This window comes from Calonectris borealis, chromosome 4, assembly GCF_964195595.1.
Source record: "Calonectris borealis chromosome 4, bCalBor7.hap1.2, whole genome shotgun sequence".
NCBI lineage: Eukaryota > Metazoa > Chordata > Aves > Procellariiformes > Procellariidae > Calonectris > Calonectris borealis.
Window position 1 is genome coordinate 84,822,366 of NC_134315.1, and position 18,742 is coordinate 84,841,107.

The following is an 18,742-nucleotide window of genomic DNA, read 5'->3' on the forward strand; positions in this document are numbered from 1 at the left end:
AGAGCTTTAGGGATTTTATTTTCCCCATCAACTAAAGAATGAAATCAACATTTTAAATTATGTAATTGAAACCAAACAGTTACTTTTTTCATATTCTAAAACTAATAATTTCCTCCCCCCATCTAAAAACAGTCACCAAAAATCAATGCATTTGTCTAAAAAGATGAGATAGGACAGCAGTCATTACAAAACAGGCTTTTGTCAAGCCATTTTGTTCATTTCTAACTGCATTTCTTTTAACATCAAAAATGAAGCCCAGAGCACCTCCAGCCTATAAGAAGCTACACAGGTTTTTGGATGCAGCAAACCCCTCAACCTAATGAATGAAGACTCAGAGCAATCCTCCTCATTTCTGCAATACTTCACAGACACACCTGCCATTCACCTCTCACCTGCTCTGCATTCTCCCTCTTTGAGGGAAACACCTTTTCTAAGCAGCTGCCTTCTCCCCAGCATCATCTTCCATAACTGGCAAGAAAACCCAGACTTCCCCTGAAGCTCAATTTGCCCAGTGCTCTGCAGCGCCACTGGGGACCTACCGACACCTCATGGCTCGCCATGGTTTTCCTTTTTCCACTGACCCTGTTTTTTCCCCTGCACAAACTCCACCTGGCACGGGGAGCAGGGGACTTCTGCCTGGCTGGGCAGCAAGGAAACCTTCAGTGAGGTTTACTCGCCAAATAACCAGGTGCTTTACGGCACACACGGCCATGTCAGCAGTTTCATGAGCCGCAGCAGGACAAAGCCGGCCTGCAGTCACAGCACAGACCAACGCTGGCTTCGCTCCGTCCGGCCCTCGAGGCAGCGCAGCAGGTCGTACCCAGCGCGAGAGGCTGACCTGGAGGGGCTTTGCATCCCGGGCACTGTTGACCCACATCCCCTTCCCCAGCAGCAAGCTGGCTCAACAAAATCGAGCCGGAGCCAGCTCACTCACAACTGTCCTAGGCTGTAAATTCCTGGGATGCTCTCCTACACTTCATTGCCCAACAGCAGGGAAAGAAGGGGGTTTTTTAAGGAAAAAAAAAAAAAAGTCCTTCTCCTAACTAAAAGGGCTTTGGATAACAAAAAGGTTAAGAAGGATCCCCCCCTTCCCCATGGGGATGGTTCGAGATACTTACCTTCCCGGGCCCGTGGCAGACACACACCAGAACTCATCAGAAACCCTCCAGTTGGGCATGAGGAGATGCTGGCCCTCACCCAGAAAAGAAACCAACCAAAACCAGGTTCTCCCACAAAACAGAGTTTCTTATTTCACAGTTTTCCAAACTTACATACACAGCCTCAGAGAAAGTAAGTGATTTGTTTTTGAGCAAGACATTTATTGTGTCCCAACTGCTAAAGGCATCCACACCTCACCACATTTTTTAGAAGTCAATGGGACAAGCCAGAGCCCTCTCGAACACCGAGTCTGGAGACGTGCTACACACCAAGGTCCAGCTTCTGTCACGCTGGGAAGGAATTATTTGATATTTGACCCACAATCGTTGATTATTTTAGGTCTCAGCATAACTCAAAAACTTCTCTGTTTCAGTGAAGAGCTCTGAACTTTTAACTGAGTTACGAATGGGGGAAAAGCTGTGCACGGGGAGACCCGTTTTAAACCCACGCTGATTACACCCCTTACTTTCCAGGCTGCTGGAGACCTCCATCAGAAGCACAACGTTGCTCCCGTTCAGGAGAGGCCGCGCTAAGGAGGTGTAATGAGTGGAACTCCCCGGGCAGACCGCTCACTTCCAGCCAGCCCGTGCACTGCGCCAGCGCCCGGCCACGCTAGCGCGACGGACACCCGTGCCCTGACTCCGCCACGGGTGACAGCGCGGTAAGAACCGGCCCTACGAACATACCTTTTGCGGTACGGAAAGCAGAACGGGGTTATTAAACGAGGGGCGCGGAGCCTCCGCACTGCCCGTAGTAAGCGGTGGGGCTGCGGGGCACCCTTCGCTCCCTTCCGCCGCCACCCTCCCTGAGGCCCCGCGGGACCGAGACGGCCACGGCCCGGCCGGGCAACGGCTGTGCCCGCGCCAGGTAACGACCGCTCGCCCGGCCCCCGGACCGGGCGGCGGGAAGCGGGCGCTCCAGCAGACATCACCGCGGCGGGGATTGGCGGAGAGCGCCCGTGGGGAGCCCCGCCCCGCGCGGGCAGAGCGCGGGCAGAGCGCAGGCAATGCGGGCGGCGCAGGCGCGCCCGCCCGCCTCTTCGCCTCCCCGCCCCTCCCCTCGCGGCCCCGCCCGCCCTCTCCCTCCGCGCAGGCGCGCACGCACGCACGCACAGGCACGCGCGCACGGGCGCCCCGGCCGCCCCTCCCCCGCCCGGCCGTGACATCGCTGCCGCCGCCGCCGCCGCCGCCGCGCCCCGGTCGCCCCGTCCTGCCCCCGCTGCGGGACACGCCGAGGGACACGCTCGCCGCGCCCGACACCGAGCAGGCCCTGGGGGGGACGTGCCCCGGCCCCGCGCACCGAGACTTTTTCCCTAGGTGAGCGAGGGATCGGGGGTAGGCCCCGCTGCGGTGCGGGGGGTGGTGGCCGTTTAACGGTGGCGGCGCGCGCGGCGCTGAGGGGAGCGGCGCGCGCCGGGCGGCAGCGCCCCGGGGCCCGGCTTTGCCCTTCGCCGCCCGCCCCGCCTCGGCGCGGCCGGGCCCGGCTGCTGGCTCCCGGCCCGGCTCCTCGCCCGGTGTGGCGCGGGGGTGGCGGGGCCAGGTGGGGAGGGGGGGGTCGGCTTTTGTTCGCCGTCACCTTGGCGGCGTGTCAGGCGATCGCTCTTCCGCCTCGCCCCGGGCGGCGGGGGGAGGCCGGGGGAAAAGCGCCCCCTCGCCCGCCGCTTCCAGGCGTAACGCCCCGAGCCCTGCGTTCCTTGGTGCTTGCTGCGGCGCTCGGCCCTGTGCTCGCCTTTCCCGCTGCTTGCCTCATGCATTGCCTGGCAGGGGCCTCCGGAGGTGTCTGGGCTTCGGCATGTGCAGGATGCCGCTTCCTGAGCCTCGGTCGTGCTGCAGAAGCAACCTTGGCTTCCCATCCTCGGCTCAGTGAGCCCTCCTTTGCTGTTACGGATTGGTACTGCGATGGCATTGCTGGCTGTAAGAGCTCTCCCAGCCCTGCGGACCTTGCCTTTCTCTGCTTCCTCTTTCCCCAATCACAACCTGAGCTTCTCTGTTTTCACACGTAATATGGCTGAGGTTGTTGCGACCAGCTTTTATTCTGCAGATCTGGATGCCTTGAGTAGATCTTCTCTGAGCTTCTCTCATTAGTCTTCTGAGCTGAGCTCGGTGTGTTCTCAGGCTTTTGCTCCCCTTAACCTCGGAGGGCTAAAGTAGAGGTCATTGCAGTTCCAGTGCAGGTGCACAGGAGCATCCCCACGACAAAGCTTTTAAATCCCTTGGTTAGTTGGGTGACCCTGGATCTTGAGCTTCGTGCCAAGCACCACTACATGAAAGAACTAACACGGTAGAGAATGAGAGAATATGAGATTATTGTTTGGTTTCAACCAGAAAGACTTAGTCAGTCGTGTAGGTTTTGTTATGGTGGCCTTCCGTGTGGGTTTGTCAATTCCCGAGCCCTGTATATGTTCTAGGCGTTTCAAGTTCAGTCTGCAAATGTGCTGCTTTGCTACAGAAAGAAGTGTAAAGATACCCATGGTATTTTTCAGTAAGGATGAGTTATTTTGTTCTTTGCTCAGGTCTTGTGCAGGTAGACTACTTAGACGCAATATGTATGTTTACATATTCTTTGGTCTGTGATGGGATGGAGGAGTATGAGGGGAGAGATATCCTCTCTTAGTAAGCATTTATTTTTTGTATAAAGCACTCTCTGCTATCTTAGGTATCTCAAGTTTTTTTTTTTTTCATTTCTCTTACGGACACTTTTAATTAGGCAGTAGTAGCAGAATGAAGATCGGTGACCAACTTACAAGAAATGGTCACGCTGCAGCGTAGGCTGTGACGTCCTGCTCAGTGCCGTGTGGCAGACTTCATGTGAAGTAATACGGAGCGAGCACCGCTATGTATACCCAAATTCCTGAAGGTAGTACAGCTGTATTATCATAGCACTGCGAGTGGGTATAGGGTTTGTCAGCTTGCATTCTGAGCCGAGAGGTGTTATTACTGACAAACCGGTATTGCTTTAGCTTCTGGAGTTAATTTATCATTAACGAGGCATTCTGTGTTCATTGTGATTGTAAGTATGCCTACAGGGCCGTACCTGCCCTAGGAAAGCCTTTTCTTTCCTAAGGCTTCCTTCTTATTGCGGACTCTGGTAGCTTGGGTGTAAGAGACGTAATCTTGGTTTACCATTTGAAATGTTCTTGTAATGTTCTAATTGGCAGATGTGGGCTCGCCGTGTGGAATTATGATCTGTATCATATGATTTTTTCATTAGCAGAATAAAATCTTTTCTGTGATAGCTAGCTTAAACTGAAGAGAAAACCAGAATGAGCTCACCATCCAGTCTACTTATCCGCCGGTGTCCTTAAGAATAAAATGTTTTCCTTTATGGAACTGAGGTTTCAAATTATACATCTACTGTCACACTTAAAGGATATTTTACAGCGCTGAAAATATGCTGAGGAAACACAGCATCTTAACGCACAGTGTTGAATTTGAGTCTCCTTTCTTAGCGTAGCAGTTGTGACACTGGATGTCATTTCTTTTGAGAGTATTTGACAAATGAAGAACTGCGTTGCAACTCCAGGAACATGTGAAAAGACTAATATGTCAGACTAATAGATATATCTGATGAGATACCAGAAGAAAGGCACCGAACCTGGCATTGGATGATGACGGGGAGAGAGAGAGAGAGATGCAGTGGCTTCCCCAGAACGGGTGGTGCCGTTGGCTACAGTTGCTTGTTACTGCTGTTCCGGTGGGTGTTAGCTCTTTTGGATGGTGCAGCTTAAATGCCCAGAAGGTCGTACCCTATAGTAGTCATGCGCCTAAAATACAGGGTGCTCCTCTCAAAAAAACAGCCCCGCAGGACAGCTTGCTTTGAAAGGACTGCGTGCTGTGCCTTGGGGCTCAGCCAATTCAGATTGTAGTGGATTAGGTAAAGGAGATCATAAAGTAAAGGGATTCTGATAGATTATCCAGGTTTGCCGGCCCTTACTGCAGATGGAGGATGATCTGAGTGCTTACCTCACAGAGCATGAAAGAGAAGGTGGTTTCGGTACTGAACCGGGTTGTTTGGGACTTTCGAGTGCTCTTTCAGTATTTTTTCATTTCAGTCTATGCTTATTTTACTTTACCGTGCAGTACCCGCCAGCCTTTGCAGGGCTGTATTACAGATGCCCTGCCTTGTGCCAGCTGGACTGTCAGTTGCCATTCGGTTTTTTAGCTTTATTCAAGGTGTGGCTGCTGACACAACGTGTTGCAGTAGCGGGATCTCAGAGTCATGCTTATGGATCACAGGAGCAGTCACACTCTTTCAGGCATTATTTGCTTGTCTACAGTAGGAAACGCAGTTTAAAAGTGATAATCTGGATTTAGGAGAAGCCTGTCCAAGATTGTGAAAGCCGCTCTTCCCTTCCCTTCTCTTTTCCCTCGGCTCCCGTGGTGTGGGAAGCGGCGCGGTGTCCCTCGTAGCTTTGCTTTGCGTGTTTGCTGTGTGCGGAGCATCTTTCTGATTTGCAAGGGCATTTTGCCCAATTTTATTTTCAGTTTAAGTGGCATATTCAAATCTGATCAGCGACTTGGCCCCGAGTTGCAGACTTGTGGATTTAACAACAAGCCACGCTGTTGCAGATTTATGTAAAGCTACAGCTCGATGTCTGTGTGCCTTTAGTCACGGACGAATTGTTCTATGGAAGAATTGTTCAGAGGATGAAATTTGCTTCTCAATAAAACGAAATATTTTACTTGCTCGTAGCTTTTTAGTAAAACAAACAGCGAGGCCTGCATCTCCCTCCCAAAACTTAAAGTTTGTCTTGATGGAGGTTACCTCCAAGTTCGGATGACGCTTTCTTGAGCTCCTGTCAGAACTCAGTTCGGGTTTTTTTTTTTTGGAAGTAGAATTGGTAAAGCGTCCAGGCTGCATCACTGTTGTTGGTCTGTCTTGGAACAGGACGGAGGTGGCTTTGAAATACCTCTTTTGGCACAACCGAAGACTTTGTGCCAAAGTTTATTCTCTCGATACCTAAATTTGAGCATGTACGCCACCATTCTGTAGCTCAGTCGTCGCCTCGGGTAACTTAATGCCTTGCCACAGATGACTAGCCACACTTCTTTTTTTTACAGGATAAGGGAAATAATAATGAGAAAGCTTACATATATTTTAGGAACAAAAGGCTTCTCTAATGTGAGAGCTGCTTATTGAACAAGATGCGTGCCAGCGAACATTTTGACTACTCAACGTGTAGTGGCTTTCAGTACTTCTTCAGAAACAAATTGCTGCTGCCCTCCTGTGCGGACTGATGGGTGATAGTTTGGTGGGGGTTTTTTTATTTTTTATTTTTTATTTAGTTGAAGAAGTTACAAACACAGTTTAATAAATAAAGTTTTATGTATAAAGATGATTACAGGTTGAATGAATTTGCTTGCTATTAATTCACTGTGGACTTGAGAAATTATCGTAGCAGTCGGTTCCCAAGTACTTTGGCACAATTGTCCTAATGTGAGATATATCTCGTCCTTAACAGTTTCATCTCATTGCCAAGGCTAACTTCTTGCTTTATTTGTCACGGCTGGCATTTGTTATCCCGGGCCATCAAAAAATGTTTTTTGCTGAGGAAAGTCTGTCATAATCTTGTACCAGAATCTAACAGAATGTAGCTGAGATGTTGTCACAAAGTTCAATGAATGTTACTACTTATTTCAGCACTACCCTGCAGTTGCACTTGCTGTTGCTTTTCAGAGGAAAATATGCTTTCTGCTTTTGTTCATTGCTTATCGTTGCATGCAAATAACAAATAATTCCTTTCTGTGCTAACTCTCCCATTGTTTTCGTTTTCTTGAAGGAAGTGACCATGGAAATAACTCAAGATAGGAACTCGGTTGTTTGAGGCAATGGTGACAAGCTTATCCAGTCCCGCGTGTAGGCTTAAGTTGTTGTTAAGTTGCTGTGAACTTGAGTCACGCTAGTTGTAGTTGCAAGAAGTATTGCACTGGTGCGTGTTGCATGTCTCTTCAGTTTTGGAGTCCGGTCCCTCGGGCGGGTGCCTCTGGGTCCCTTACCTTTAAGCCTTGTCTGGAGAAGAAAGAGATTCCGTGTTTTGTTTAATCCTCCAGCTTGCGAGTCTATTACGAAATATATCGCGTGGCTGCCGGTTCTCCTTATTTCAAGAATGCGCTGCAAATCCAGTGTGCGTTCCTGGTGGCACAGGAATCGGAAGTACTGAATAGGGTGGAAATTAAACCTTATGGATTAATCGTTACGTCAGCTTGATGTAGGCAGGATTACCTGTGGACGAGCAGCAAATGCACGGGTGTTCGCGTTACCCTGTCTGTGTAGCTTATGGCTTTTATCGGTGTGCACGATGGAGGGGAGGTCTTTAACAGTACAGTTGCACCGTAAAGAAACTAGCAGATAAATGTACTTGATTTCTGGTGTTTGCCATCTCAGTTTCAGTATTTTGTTTCTGCCTAGTATGTATGCGAGTGCCTTGAGCCATAGGTTCTCATTAAGACACTTTTCCCAATGGCTGCTCGGGCTGATCTAAGAATGTGGCTCATTTTATTCAAGTGAGAAGAGCGCTCAGATCCTTCTTTCTTAGCCGTTATTCCTCGACCCTTGAGTATGTACCGATGAAAACTGGAAAAATAGCTTTTATAGAGTATGTGTGTCTATGGGGCTTCCGTTAGTGCCTGATAAAACATGGAGATACCGTTCTTTGTAAGTTTGGACTATTTAAATTGTCGATGCCAATGCCTTGGGTTTTGGCTTAAATTTCACCAGTGCCTTTACCTCCAAACCCCTCGGGCCTGCTAAGACTCGGGTCCTTGACTTTAAGGAGGTGCTATACTAATTGGGACAGGTGGAGGTTTTCATCTTTTAAAAACCTGCTTTCATGGCACCCACACTGATAGCAAGGAGTACCTGCATTTTTATTTTATTGCCTTTTAATGACTTGGAGACCTGAACAGTTCATTAAGCTTCTGCTACCCCTACTGAGATCGCTGAAGAGATAATGAAAGGAAATAATACTGATGCAGGTGAAGAATTGTGCTGAGACATCCTGTAAAATACTGTGATTCTGTGATGTAAATCAATAGTGCTGTCACGTGAAATATGGACAGAGGTGGACAGTACTCATCTCTCTGAGCATGTAAACCAACTTCTGTTTCAAGTCGTTAGGGAAGAATTGGCTGTGTGTGATCATTGCATACTTGCCTTTCTCAGATTTTCTGAAAGGTTTCGGCGGCCTTTCCTGAAATAGTACAGCTTCTAATGGAGAAAAGATCTAGTGTGATACAGATCTGATGTAGTGTAATGACTTGTCGCAGATTATTATGTTTTGTATCCAGAGGCATTTTCAGTGTTCCTTGTGGTATGCCAGCAATTTGTTAACATATGTACTTTGCTTATTGCTATATTCATAAGAATGTGCGCTGGCTGTGATCTGCTTTTTAATAGGTTCTTTTAAAAAAAAAAAAGTGATGAAGCTCCGTCCTTGTGTATTCTCACAAGTGCTTGTGGTGAAGATCGTATCAACCATTTTGTGTTCATCGTCTGCTTGTGGGGCAGGGGAGCAAAAAAAAGAGTAGTGTCACCTGTAGAAACTGAGGTCCTTGTTCTTTTAAGGTTGGTTTCTAAGTAAAATTCCCCCACGTGTGCCATTGCTGTAGTATGAGTCATGTTAGGAGGATTCCCGAATTGCTCAGATTTTGTTTCTTCGGAGGTTCCCACTTTGAACATGCACGGGGCTCAAGCCTTTGATGTCCCTTAGTATTTTTGACATTTGGGTTTGGGTCAGCTTATCAAAATTACTTCCCCTGGGGTTTCCTGTGAGTGACAACTAATACTGTGTATCAGAGTCTTGGAAGGTTATAAAAAAAATTTTGGATAATCCTAAAATAAGTTTTCTGATTTCTTATCTCAGGTTCAAAACTTTTATTTCGGGCTTTGCCTGCTGCCTTGCGTACAAATTATTGAGACCGTGGCTTCAAGAGTGATTCCTGACTAACTGTATTTGGGAACAGTTCTTGGTATCGTCTTGTGGCTTGGATTGCTGGGTTGAGATTATTTTGACGTCCTTTGAGCGTAAACTATTTGAGCTAAGTACTTGAGCTTTTTTTCTTCAGAGTTCCTTTTTGATGCAGGATCTGACACATTTGTGGCACCGTTCCTGTGTACATTTTACCTTTATTGCAGGCCCTTCTTGAGAGGTTAATCTCTCAATTTCACCTCACGTGCTCTGTGTCCTGGCCAGCTGTAATTGCGAACAGTCCTTTGTATTGGCCCTTGGCTTGGATTGACGAGTCGAGGTTATTTTGGTAAGAAAACAAAAATCTTATTCTAGGATTATCTCCCAAGTGGGAAGCTTGGGTTTTTGACTTGGTCTTCTTTGCCTGCTGCCTTGCCTACACATTTGTTTTTTGAGAGAGAAAGCAGATTAAGGTTTCTTTAGAGAACTGGAGGGAATCTCATGATTGCAGACGCTGGTATTCATGAGTGAGTTCAGCCTTCCTGACATGAGCTGGAAAAAGCAACATGTCGGGTGCTGGCTAGCCATCAAAAAGACTTCCAGAGTGCTGAAGATCATTTTATGACATGGGTGATCTGCAGGACAGCGTATAGGATGTGTAGGAGCATAGCAAGTAAAACTAAGAACCGTTCGAGGCAGGGGGAATTGGGGGAATTACAGGTTGGCCGGCTTCTCCTTGATCCCTGGGAAGGCTTGTAAAGCAAGTCCTTCTGGGAGTTGCGTTCAGATCCATGATGGACAAGAAGGTGTTCGGAACAGCCCGCGTGGATTTACCAAGGGCAAGTTATAGCTGACCAACTAGCTCGCCTTTTGCGATGACATGAGTGGCTCAGTGGATGAGGAAAGTGCAACAGATGTGGTTTACCTTGATTTCAGTAAGGCCTTGGTTTTCTGTGCTATGCTTGGAGCCAGTTTGGACAGATAGCCTATGAGGTGGGTGCGAAACTGTCTGGACAGCCAGCGTCGAAAGGTTTTGGTGAGCGATACAAAGTCCAACTGGTAGCTGGCTGCTCGCGCCGTTTCTCTGGGGGCAATACCGGGGATGATGCGGTTTAACGCTGTTTAACACCTTTCTCGTGACTTGGATGATGGGCTAAAGTGATCCGCAGCAAGTGTCTAGAGGGACAGGCTGGAGAAATGGGCTGACAGGAACATCGCAAAGTTCAACAAAGGCAAATTACCAAGTTCTGCATGTGCATGGAAAAAGTGGATGCAAAAGTAGAAGCTGGGAAACGACTGGATACGAAGCAGCTTTGCACAAATGGACCCTGGTGTCCTGGCAGAAAAGTTGAACTCGAGTCAGCGGTGTACCTTTGCAGTGATGATGGGCGGTTGCGTTCTGGGCTGCGTAAGCAGGAGTGTAGTGAACAGAAACGATTCTTCCTTTCCATCTGGACTCTTGTGACACCCAGACCCAGAGTATTGCTCCCAGTTTTAACTCCTCAGTACAGGAAAGAAACCAACATGCTGGAATGGGTCTGGTGTAGGATCACCAGGATTGTTAGAGGATTGGAGCACCCGGACAGAGGAGACTTTGAGAGGGCCGGGCTTGTTCAGCCTGAAGAACAGAGGACCGGAGAGGGGGGATGATATGTTACTGCTACCTCCAACTACCTGGTGGGAGGGTGTGGATCCGTACTTCTCCAAGGCGCGCCATGTTAAAATGGCAGCCGACAGGCACAATTGCAAATGGAAGTTTTGTTTACACGTTAGCAAATAACCTTATTCACGGCTTGTTTTAATGAGCAACATTAAAACACTTAGAAACCGGTCGTGCTTTGCGCCCAGGGTTGAACCGGGTGACCCCCAGAAGTCCTCTCCAACGTAAATTATTCTGTGACAAATGTGAAATGCAGTTAGCTAGGACAAGTAGTACCTAAGGCTTTGGTCGTCTCTGAGGCATAAAGATTTACCTTCCCAGTCTTCAGGGAACGCGAATCCAGCCCACATAATTCCTGCAGAATATTGGTGCTACCATCTTTGTGTTACATATGTGACAGCAGCCTTTTGAAGCAGACGTGCTTTGAGATAAAGGAATGTTTCCAGCTGATTTAAGAAAGTGTATTCCTGTTTGTTTTGCGGTGCCGTCGAACTTGAATTTTAAATTGATCATCAGTTTATTGCCAAAGGGTCAAATAAATGGTGCTGGATGTTTTAACAGGGTTTTTGTTTGGTTTTTTGGGCGTTTTTGGTTGGTTGGTTTTTTTTAAAAAGCACCTGTTCTGTAGGGGACTTTGTTTTCACTGTTCCCTCTTTGTCAAAGTAACGCATGAATTGACTGAAATCTTTTTATTTACTCGGAGGAGGTGGGGGAGGGTGTCCTGAATTGCTGGAGTACTTCTGTGGGAATTAGGTTCCTGTTCACATGATTGTTTCAATTCTAAAATCATTATGCTCATCCTTTTATGGGGAAGTTGTGATACATAGGGTTGTCTTGAAACTAACATGAATATTTTAAATTACAGCATTTGACACTGTGTACCAAAGAAATGGTGATGGAGAAGCCAAGTCCCCTGCTCGTAGGGCGGGAGTTCGTGAGACAGTACTACACTCTGCTAAATAAAGCTCCTGACTTCTTGCACAGGTAACGCTTTCACACACACAGTGACAAATGTTTTTGAACAAAAGTGTGTACTGTTCGTTATAAATCAGATGAACATTGATTTCTGAGTATGGGAGGAAACGGATCTGGCTAATTTTGGGGCTCCTGAAAAACTATTTCATCTTACTGAAAACTCCTTAGGCTCTAGAACCCAGTCTGACCATATGGATGTATGGCATGTTATCAGGGTATTTCCTGTGTGGAAAAGTGAGCTGCTTATCAGCTGGTAAAATGGTAATGTGGACATAGTCCAGAAATACTTTTCTAAAAAGACAGAAAAGAAAAGGAAAGAAAATGGCAGAGGAAGCACTTGGATTTAGTACCTAAGACAAGCATGCTAATTATTTCAGGATACCATATTTTGCATTGCCTCTGAGAAGTTTTTAACCAGATTGTGATTGGAGATTTAAGAGTAAATGTCGTGGCCTGGACAAGGTAGGTGGAAAATACAGGAGGTTTTTCTTACCCGTGTCCACTATTTAAATGGTACTCTGAATGTGCTTCTTCCTTCTGTTTTTTTTTCCCCTTTTTTTTTCTTCCTTCTTTTTCTGGTTTTGATTGGCTACATACAGCTTGTCACTTAAGATTTTGCATATCCACGTTTGGACTTAGAGCATCATGGACTTGTAATAAATAAAAGTGCAAGTAGCTTTGCCAGTGTATAAAAAGAAAAAAAGCGGTCACTGCTTGGGTTGGTGTTGTGTCAGAACCTGACGTAAGGCTGATGGTGAAAAATTGGTCTGTTTGATTGAGCACAAGTTGAGCTCTCAGATGCCTTACTGAAGAATTCAGTCTTTTGAATAATGCCTCTTTTCATCTGTAGCTTTGAGGTAGGGAAAATGAATGGTATCATTTTTACTTAAATCACTGAACCGCTGTGGAGCCACGCTGTTTTCTGTGTTGAAATCTATTTTTAAGGTGTCTGAGCAGCGTATTCCAGGCTTTCCTAATCTATGTTTAGCAATCTAACAGAAGTTAAAAGCAGGATTTTTAGCGATTGCAGAATTTTTCCTCTCCCTCAAAGCTTCGACAAATGAGTCGGATCAGATCAACAGCTGGACAAGTATGTCCATGTAACACATCGATACCCGATATACAAACTGACAGCTCGCTCTGACCCAAGAACTGCGTTCCCTAGCTACGTATCGTGCCTGGGTGTTTTCCCCAGGTGGCCTGGGAAAGGACCTCTTGCCTTGGAGTTAGCTTCGGAGGCACCTCTTAGGCAGGTCTGTCAGCAGTTAGCATCTTGTCAATATCCATAACTATCCCTTGCCTGTAAAGGTCAAGCAGTTGAGATTTTTAAGAGACTCGAAAGGGTGTGACTATACCAGTTTTTCAACGGAACAATGACGTTGTGAGCGCACAGTGCAATGGAAATCCTGATATCGGAAGAGCAGGGTCATTTTTGAATGATAAAAAAGCCCGAGTTAGTAAGACAAGTTTCCTGTGAAGTGTGCTGTCATTTTGCTCTGAAACCCAGAAGTTGTTTGTATAAACAAAGAGACAGAAAAGAGTTTGTAAGGGATGATTAGGCCATGCTTCACAGCTTAATACCAAAGGCAGAGGGAGAATTGTATCGGTTCTACCGTGAGATTGCCTTTTCCTCTTGTAACATTTATTTTCGATGGCAGTTAAACTGTATATTGGGGTAAATCACCCATGCCTCAAACTTGGTGTTGAAAATAGTCTTTGCTTTTGCTCGTAAGAGCGTTTACCTGTAATGATAGCGACTGTAACCTTGGCGGGATTTGGAGGGGGAGCGTGTGTTTTGACTTACGAAGCAAAATACCGTCGGTATGTTTTTCCTCCCTAACTGCTTTAGTCAAAGAAGAGCAGCCAGCTGTTCCAGGTTTGCCTTCCCTCCTGCTTTCCCTTAGTATGGCAACATTACTTCCGTTGCATCAATATTAGCTCATGCTATGGGAGCACTGTGGAGCTGGTGTTCCTGGTACATTTGGGATGTAGACTGATGTTTCCAGACTGGGGTGATGTGAAATTGGCAGAAGTGTGGGTGTGAGGAAAAATGGTGTCTGCAGAGACATTTAGCCTGTTGATGACAACTTTGTGGTGCTTTATAGGAGGTACTAGATATTACTCCCACCCCTCTAAATCTCAAGCTTTACTCAAACAACTCCGAAAGGCAGCTTTCCAAATTATGCTGTGTGCGTGGTACGTTGAGTGGGGAAGGGGAATTGTCCATAGAGTTTACCTTCCTGCAGGAACTGTGTTTTCATGGAGGGCTCTAGTCCAAAAATGTTACTGAAGAAGAATTTTTCTTCTTTTATAAAGCGGAGGGGCTGTTGATGACCAGTCAGTTAACTGTTTCCTGGAATGGCTCTGCTGAGGTCTGGGGAGCTGGATAGGCATTCACGAGGCAAGCTTCCCCGGTGCAGGTGATACTCTGTGCTCAGAAATATTCTCTGTCCAGTTGAAAGGTGGCGGAAGTGTCACTAACAATAGCGTTTGTGAAATTTCTCTTAAACATCTCTGCACAGAAGTGTCCTAGAGGTTTTGATCTGGTTTTGGTTGAATCGTAGCTGATTCCTGAGCTGCTTGTGTGAAATGTCTTCTAGCCAGTTTTAGCCTCTGCCACTGCTGTCCCTTTTTTTGGGCTGTGGAGGTGGCTACTTTTTTCTAGTCAGGCTCATATATGGAGGTCATTTGCCTTTCTGTTCTTTGGCCCCACCTTGTTTATGAGTGATGTTCTTCTGAGAGGGCATCTTATCTTCCCTCTTTCTCTTGCTGTTAGTCTGAACAACAACTTGCTCACTGCCACAGAAAGATTTTGGTTTCCATGGCTTCCTGATGTACTCCTTCTTGCAGCGCTAAGGGAGATAGGACAGCAAGTGTTGAAGTAACTGGTTTATCCTACTAAAAGCTTGAGAACACCACCGAGTATCCTGTCGCTAGTCATTATCCAACGCTTATCCGGGGGTTACGGGTAAGCAGAGATCAGTTTGCCCTCTAAATCGGTGTTACTCAGGGTAGTTTGCATGCCTGTTGCGCTTTAGGTGAATTTATATGGCTTTATTGGCCCCTTAAGTGAAAATCTGTAATTCCATATAACTGGGCACTTAACGTTTACTCTTTTCCTGATCTGGAGTTCCCACTTGTTAGGTTTTTCTGCCTACCAAAGAGTTTGAACCGTTCCTTAAGAGCAAGTTAAAACTCTTGGTCCCCCTGTGAAAGCGCTTAGTAAGATAGGCTGAGTGTCAGAGGGCTTACTTTGGAATTTAGAGAGTGAAAAGATGTTTTCCTATCTGCTTGCACACCGCTTCAGCTGAACTTCTGTTTTTCCTTGCTGTTAGGAAGTGCTGGACCGTGCTCAAAAACACGGTTATGCAGTTGATACCAAAGAAAGCAATCTAAATATTTCCCGGACTTTTTTCTGGACATAGTCACGGGAGTTAAAATCTTGGGTCGGTATTTTTAGGAAAGGAGAACTGGAAAGGGTTTCTAGCTTTAGTAGGATAAACCACGAAATGGCAAATGTGGAAGTTCTGGTGTTTAATTCTGTATCTTAAGACTGATCCTCTGCACTGGCTTGTTTAACTAGAGAGAAATGTTCTGTATCCTTGCTAAACTGTGTGACAGTGAGTTTATAGAAGTACCTAATGGAAATTTTGTTTCATGTATACACTACAAGGGTGGCTAATAATGGTATCTTGTAGAAGTCGGGAAAGTGTTAGCATTCAGACTTCACGGCAGTCACTCCCAAGGCAAAGCATGCTTCCAAATAAAAAAAGGTGTGATATGATGGTTTTGTCTGATCTGTCAATTTAAATGTACAGAAAATATTAAGCATTCACATGCTTTATAAGCTGGCAGTAAAAATCCAAAACAAAACTTAGACTATTGGAAGCTAAAAATTTGGAAATAGAATGAAAGCGCAAAAAGATCTCTGAAACGTAAGAAAAATATTGGAAGCAAGTGTACGTATATTACGTATAAAAAATAAGAGCTTTTGAAATCCAATCCGGAAGCTGGTTCAAGAAAGGGTGTTAGGGTTTGTTTTTCTTGGAGCGGTCCAGAGGTTTGTGCTATTTACGAGACCAAAACCACAACTGCTACTGGTTGGGTAGCATAAATATGGAATGTGAGTTTTGTGTCAAAAGTTATACAGTGGAGGCTGCTATAAGTGGTGATTCAGTCATGGTACACAATGATGCAATTAATGCAAATGAAATACTGTTCACTGCCTAACTGTAAGAAGCATAGAGAGAATGCTGCTTTTGGGCCACATCTAGTACTGAATTTGTCCCTTGGTGTGGCAGCAGTAAGGTGCAGTTTTGTTTGGCCTTCTTTCATTTGCTGCATTTTTACACTTGATTTCAGACAGCATTTTTTCTGGGGGCTTTGTGTTCAGCTGTGGTGCCTAAGAGGAGTCTGGTCTTTTCTAATACTTGGGAGGTTTGTAATGAGCTCTTTGGCCATGGCTTCTGCGAAAGCTGAGGTGTGAAATAACAGCCACGTACAGCAGAGAGACAGGATACATGGGGAGGTGGGTTGGCTGGTCAGACAAGTTGTCTGCACAGTCTGAATCCAAGGCAGAATCCCTCGCTGCTGCCCAAATCTTTGAAGAGAACGGGGGTTCAGAGGAGAGGCAGGCGGGTTGTTCCTCCCTAGGCTAACGCCTTGGCTGGGTAGCGCGGCTTTAACACGCTTTAACACGCGGATGATTTTGATGTTGGGGAACCTTCAAGCCAAAATGGCCACCTTGCTTAAAGGAAGCAAGTGAAAGGTTGAGGTTGATTTAGGAGCTTGCTACATATCTTGGGCGAACTGGAATACTGACTATTAAGCTTGTTTGTTCCTGTATTCTTGGAGCCTCGGAAGTGGAAAATACATCTTGAATTGCTGTTTGTGCTGAAATTCCTGATGCATTGAGCTCTACAACTTTCAGCTGCAATACTTGTTGGATTTGGTTCTATTTTTTCACTGCTATGACCTTTACGTGTCTTCGCTTGCAGGTTTTATGGCAGGAATTCTTCTTACGTCCATGGAGGACTGGATGCCAGTGGGAAACCGCAGGAAGCTGTGTATGGTCAAGCTGTGCGTATCAAAATCCGTCCTGTAGTCCTCATTAATGTTCAGAACTTACTTGTATAAATGAGTCTTTTTCTTTACCAATTACTTTGACTTTCTTATCTGGTAAATAATGTATTGTGATACTGCCTGATACTGATTCAGAGGCAGAGAGGCATTTGTTGGCTTTCATTTTTTTGTTTGATTGTTGCTGCTTTTACTGTGGATTGTGTTTGATTCGTCAGCTTTGCAGCTGGACTGCAGAAAACGTATTTAGGATGGGAAACAAAGTCAAGAGGTCCTGTTAGACTTGTGCTATTGATGTATCTTATAGAAGTGGTTCCTTGGGAAGGAGACTTTGATCTTTGTGAGTTACGTGGAATTCTGTATGTTACCAAATTCTTCTGTGAGTGACGTTTTCTTAAAGCGGAAGATAACTTTTCAAGAAGTGAAGTAAGTCCAGGAAACACAAGCTTTCGCTTTGGTTGTAGCTCTTTATCAGAATCACTCCTGTCACGTAGGAGCATCTGTTCATGCGGTAGCCGCATCTTTGAGCAGTGTGGCTTTTAGCCCAGGACAGGTTTGGTTTCTTCTCCTTTCGCCGGCACAACGTGATTTGGCAGCGCAAAAATCTTGGCAGTGCGGATGTAATCCCCTCCTGTGACGTTTGGGTATTTTGTGGATGTGTAGAGGCTTGGGTTTTTTTGTTTGGGGGGTGGTGTTTTGTTTTTTTTAAACACGAGCTAAATCCTTCTCTCTCACAGGCCCTTTAAAAAATTAAAGCCTGAAAGTTGGTCGTATGTTGTAATACGGGTGGAAAAAAAGGGATAGCAAGTTGTGTGCTATTTGACTACTCTGAGAAGTACTTGAACCCTGGTGGAAAACTTCAGAATGAAAGTTAGATGAGCTCAGGTAGACTGTTCTCAGGGAAAGACGCTTCTTGGTTCCTGTACTTACCTTTTGAGCTTCAGTGGGGTGCTTTTTTGTGTTAGTTCAGACTCAGGTATTTAAAAGGTGTAAAGCTCTGTACAAAACTCAGCGTAGCTAAAATGTAACTCTTTATTTCTAGGAGATACACAAGAAAGTGATGTCATTACAGTTCAGTGAATGCCACACCAAGATTCGTCATGTGGATGCTCATGCTACTCTGAGTGATGGGGTGGTTGTGCAAGTAATGGGAGAGCTGTCAAACAGCGGGCAGCCGATGAGAAAGTTCATGCAGACTTTTGTGCTTGCTCCAGAAGTAAGTATATGTAAGATTGCGTTTAACTTCAAATAATGATGATGGAAACCTGATCTGTAGCTACAATTTGTTACATTGGGGCAAAAAATATGATTTGGCTTTTAGAGCTTGGCCTGGAGGCTATCGCTACATGTGTCACAGCGTGTGAGTGCACTGAAACGAGCGTGTTGGACCCGTCCTGAGCTGTTTTATTTTCTTAGACTTGAAGTATTGGAGCAGTAATACCAAGCAAATTGGAGCTTGCATTTGGGAGCTGCCATTGACTCAAATAAATGAAAAAAAAAATGTTCAGCTCTGCAGATCGAGTCTCTAGTGTAGTTCTGTACTTTCTTCAAGTCTGCTGGCAAATGTGAGTACGGGTTGATGCTGTGCAAGTTACTGCTCAAATTTAGCTCTCGGCGAGAGCGGAGCTGTGTAATGGCAAAGGGTGTCTCGCGTAATTTCTACTTCTTTCCCCCCACTTCATCGCAAGCTATTGTGTGGCTGGTGATTAACGTTTTAGAGTCTTGTTGAATTTCTTTGTTGTTTCCCTATGTAATGCTATAAGCATACAGTCACCCTGTGAAAGTTCATCCTGTTTTTTTATTGTAATAGGGAAAATTCAAATTCCTTGATGAAACTGAGGGACTTTATGTTTGGTTAGAACCTATGATTGCCGTGACTTAGCAAAATTGGTTTTTTTCTGCTTGAAACTTCCTTTTTCAGTTGGGCGGAAGTTACCGTTCAATTGTTTGCTTAGAGAAAAGGT

At 45.8% G+C, this 18,742-nt stretch overlaps 2 protein-coding genes across 8 annotated transcripts in view; one reads left to right on the forward strand and one right to left on the reverse strand.

Moving 5' to 3' along the window:
• The window catches only part of USO1 (USO1 vesicle transport factor), a 39,759-nt gene extending 38,049 nt beyond the window's left edge, over nt 1-1,710 (reverse strand). For all 3 annotated transcript variants that reach the window (XM_075150450.1, XM_075150449.1, XM_075150448.1), the window contains exon 1: nt 1,625-1,710. The gene's annotated coding sequence lies outside the window, so the exon portion shown is untranslated. The remainder of the gene's footprint in view (nt 1-1,624) is intronic.
• A 471-nt stretch (nt 1,711-2,181) lies between these two features.
• G3BP2 (G3BP stress granule assembly factor 2) overlaps nt 2,182-18,742 on the forward strand; it is a 31,389-nt gene continuing 14,828 nt past the window's right edge. The window contains exons 1-4 of one of the 5 annotated variants that reach the window (XM_075150432.1): nt 2,182-2,474; nt 11,590-11,708; nt 16,697-16,778; nt 17,821-17,994. In XM_075150432.1, coding sequence (XP_075006533.1) covers nt 11,614-11,708; nt 16,697-16,778; nt 17,821-17,994 — 351 coding nt within the window. In that variant the 5' untranslated portion in view covers nt 2,182-2,474; nt 11,590-11,613. The remainder of the gene's footprint in view (nt 2,475-11,589; nt 11,709-16,696; nt 16,779-17,820; nt 17,995-18,742) is intronic. The other 4 variants (XM_075150431.1, XM_075150434.1, XM_075150435.1 and 1 more) reach the window with 4 other exon arrangements.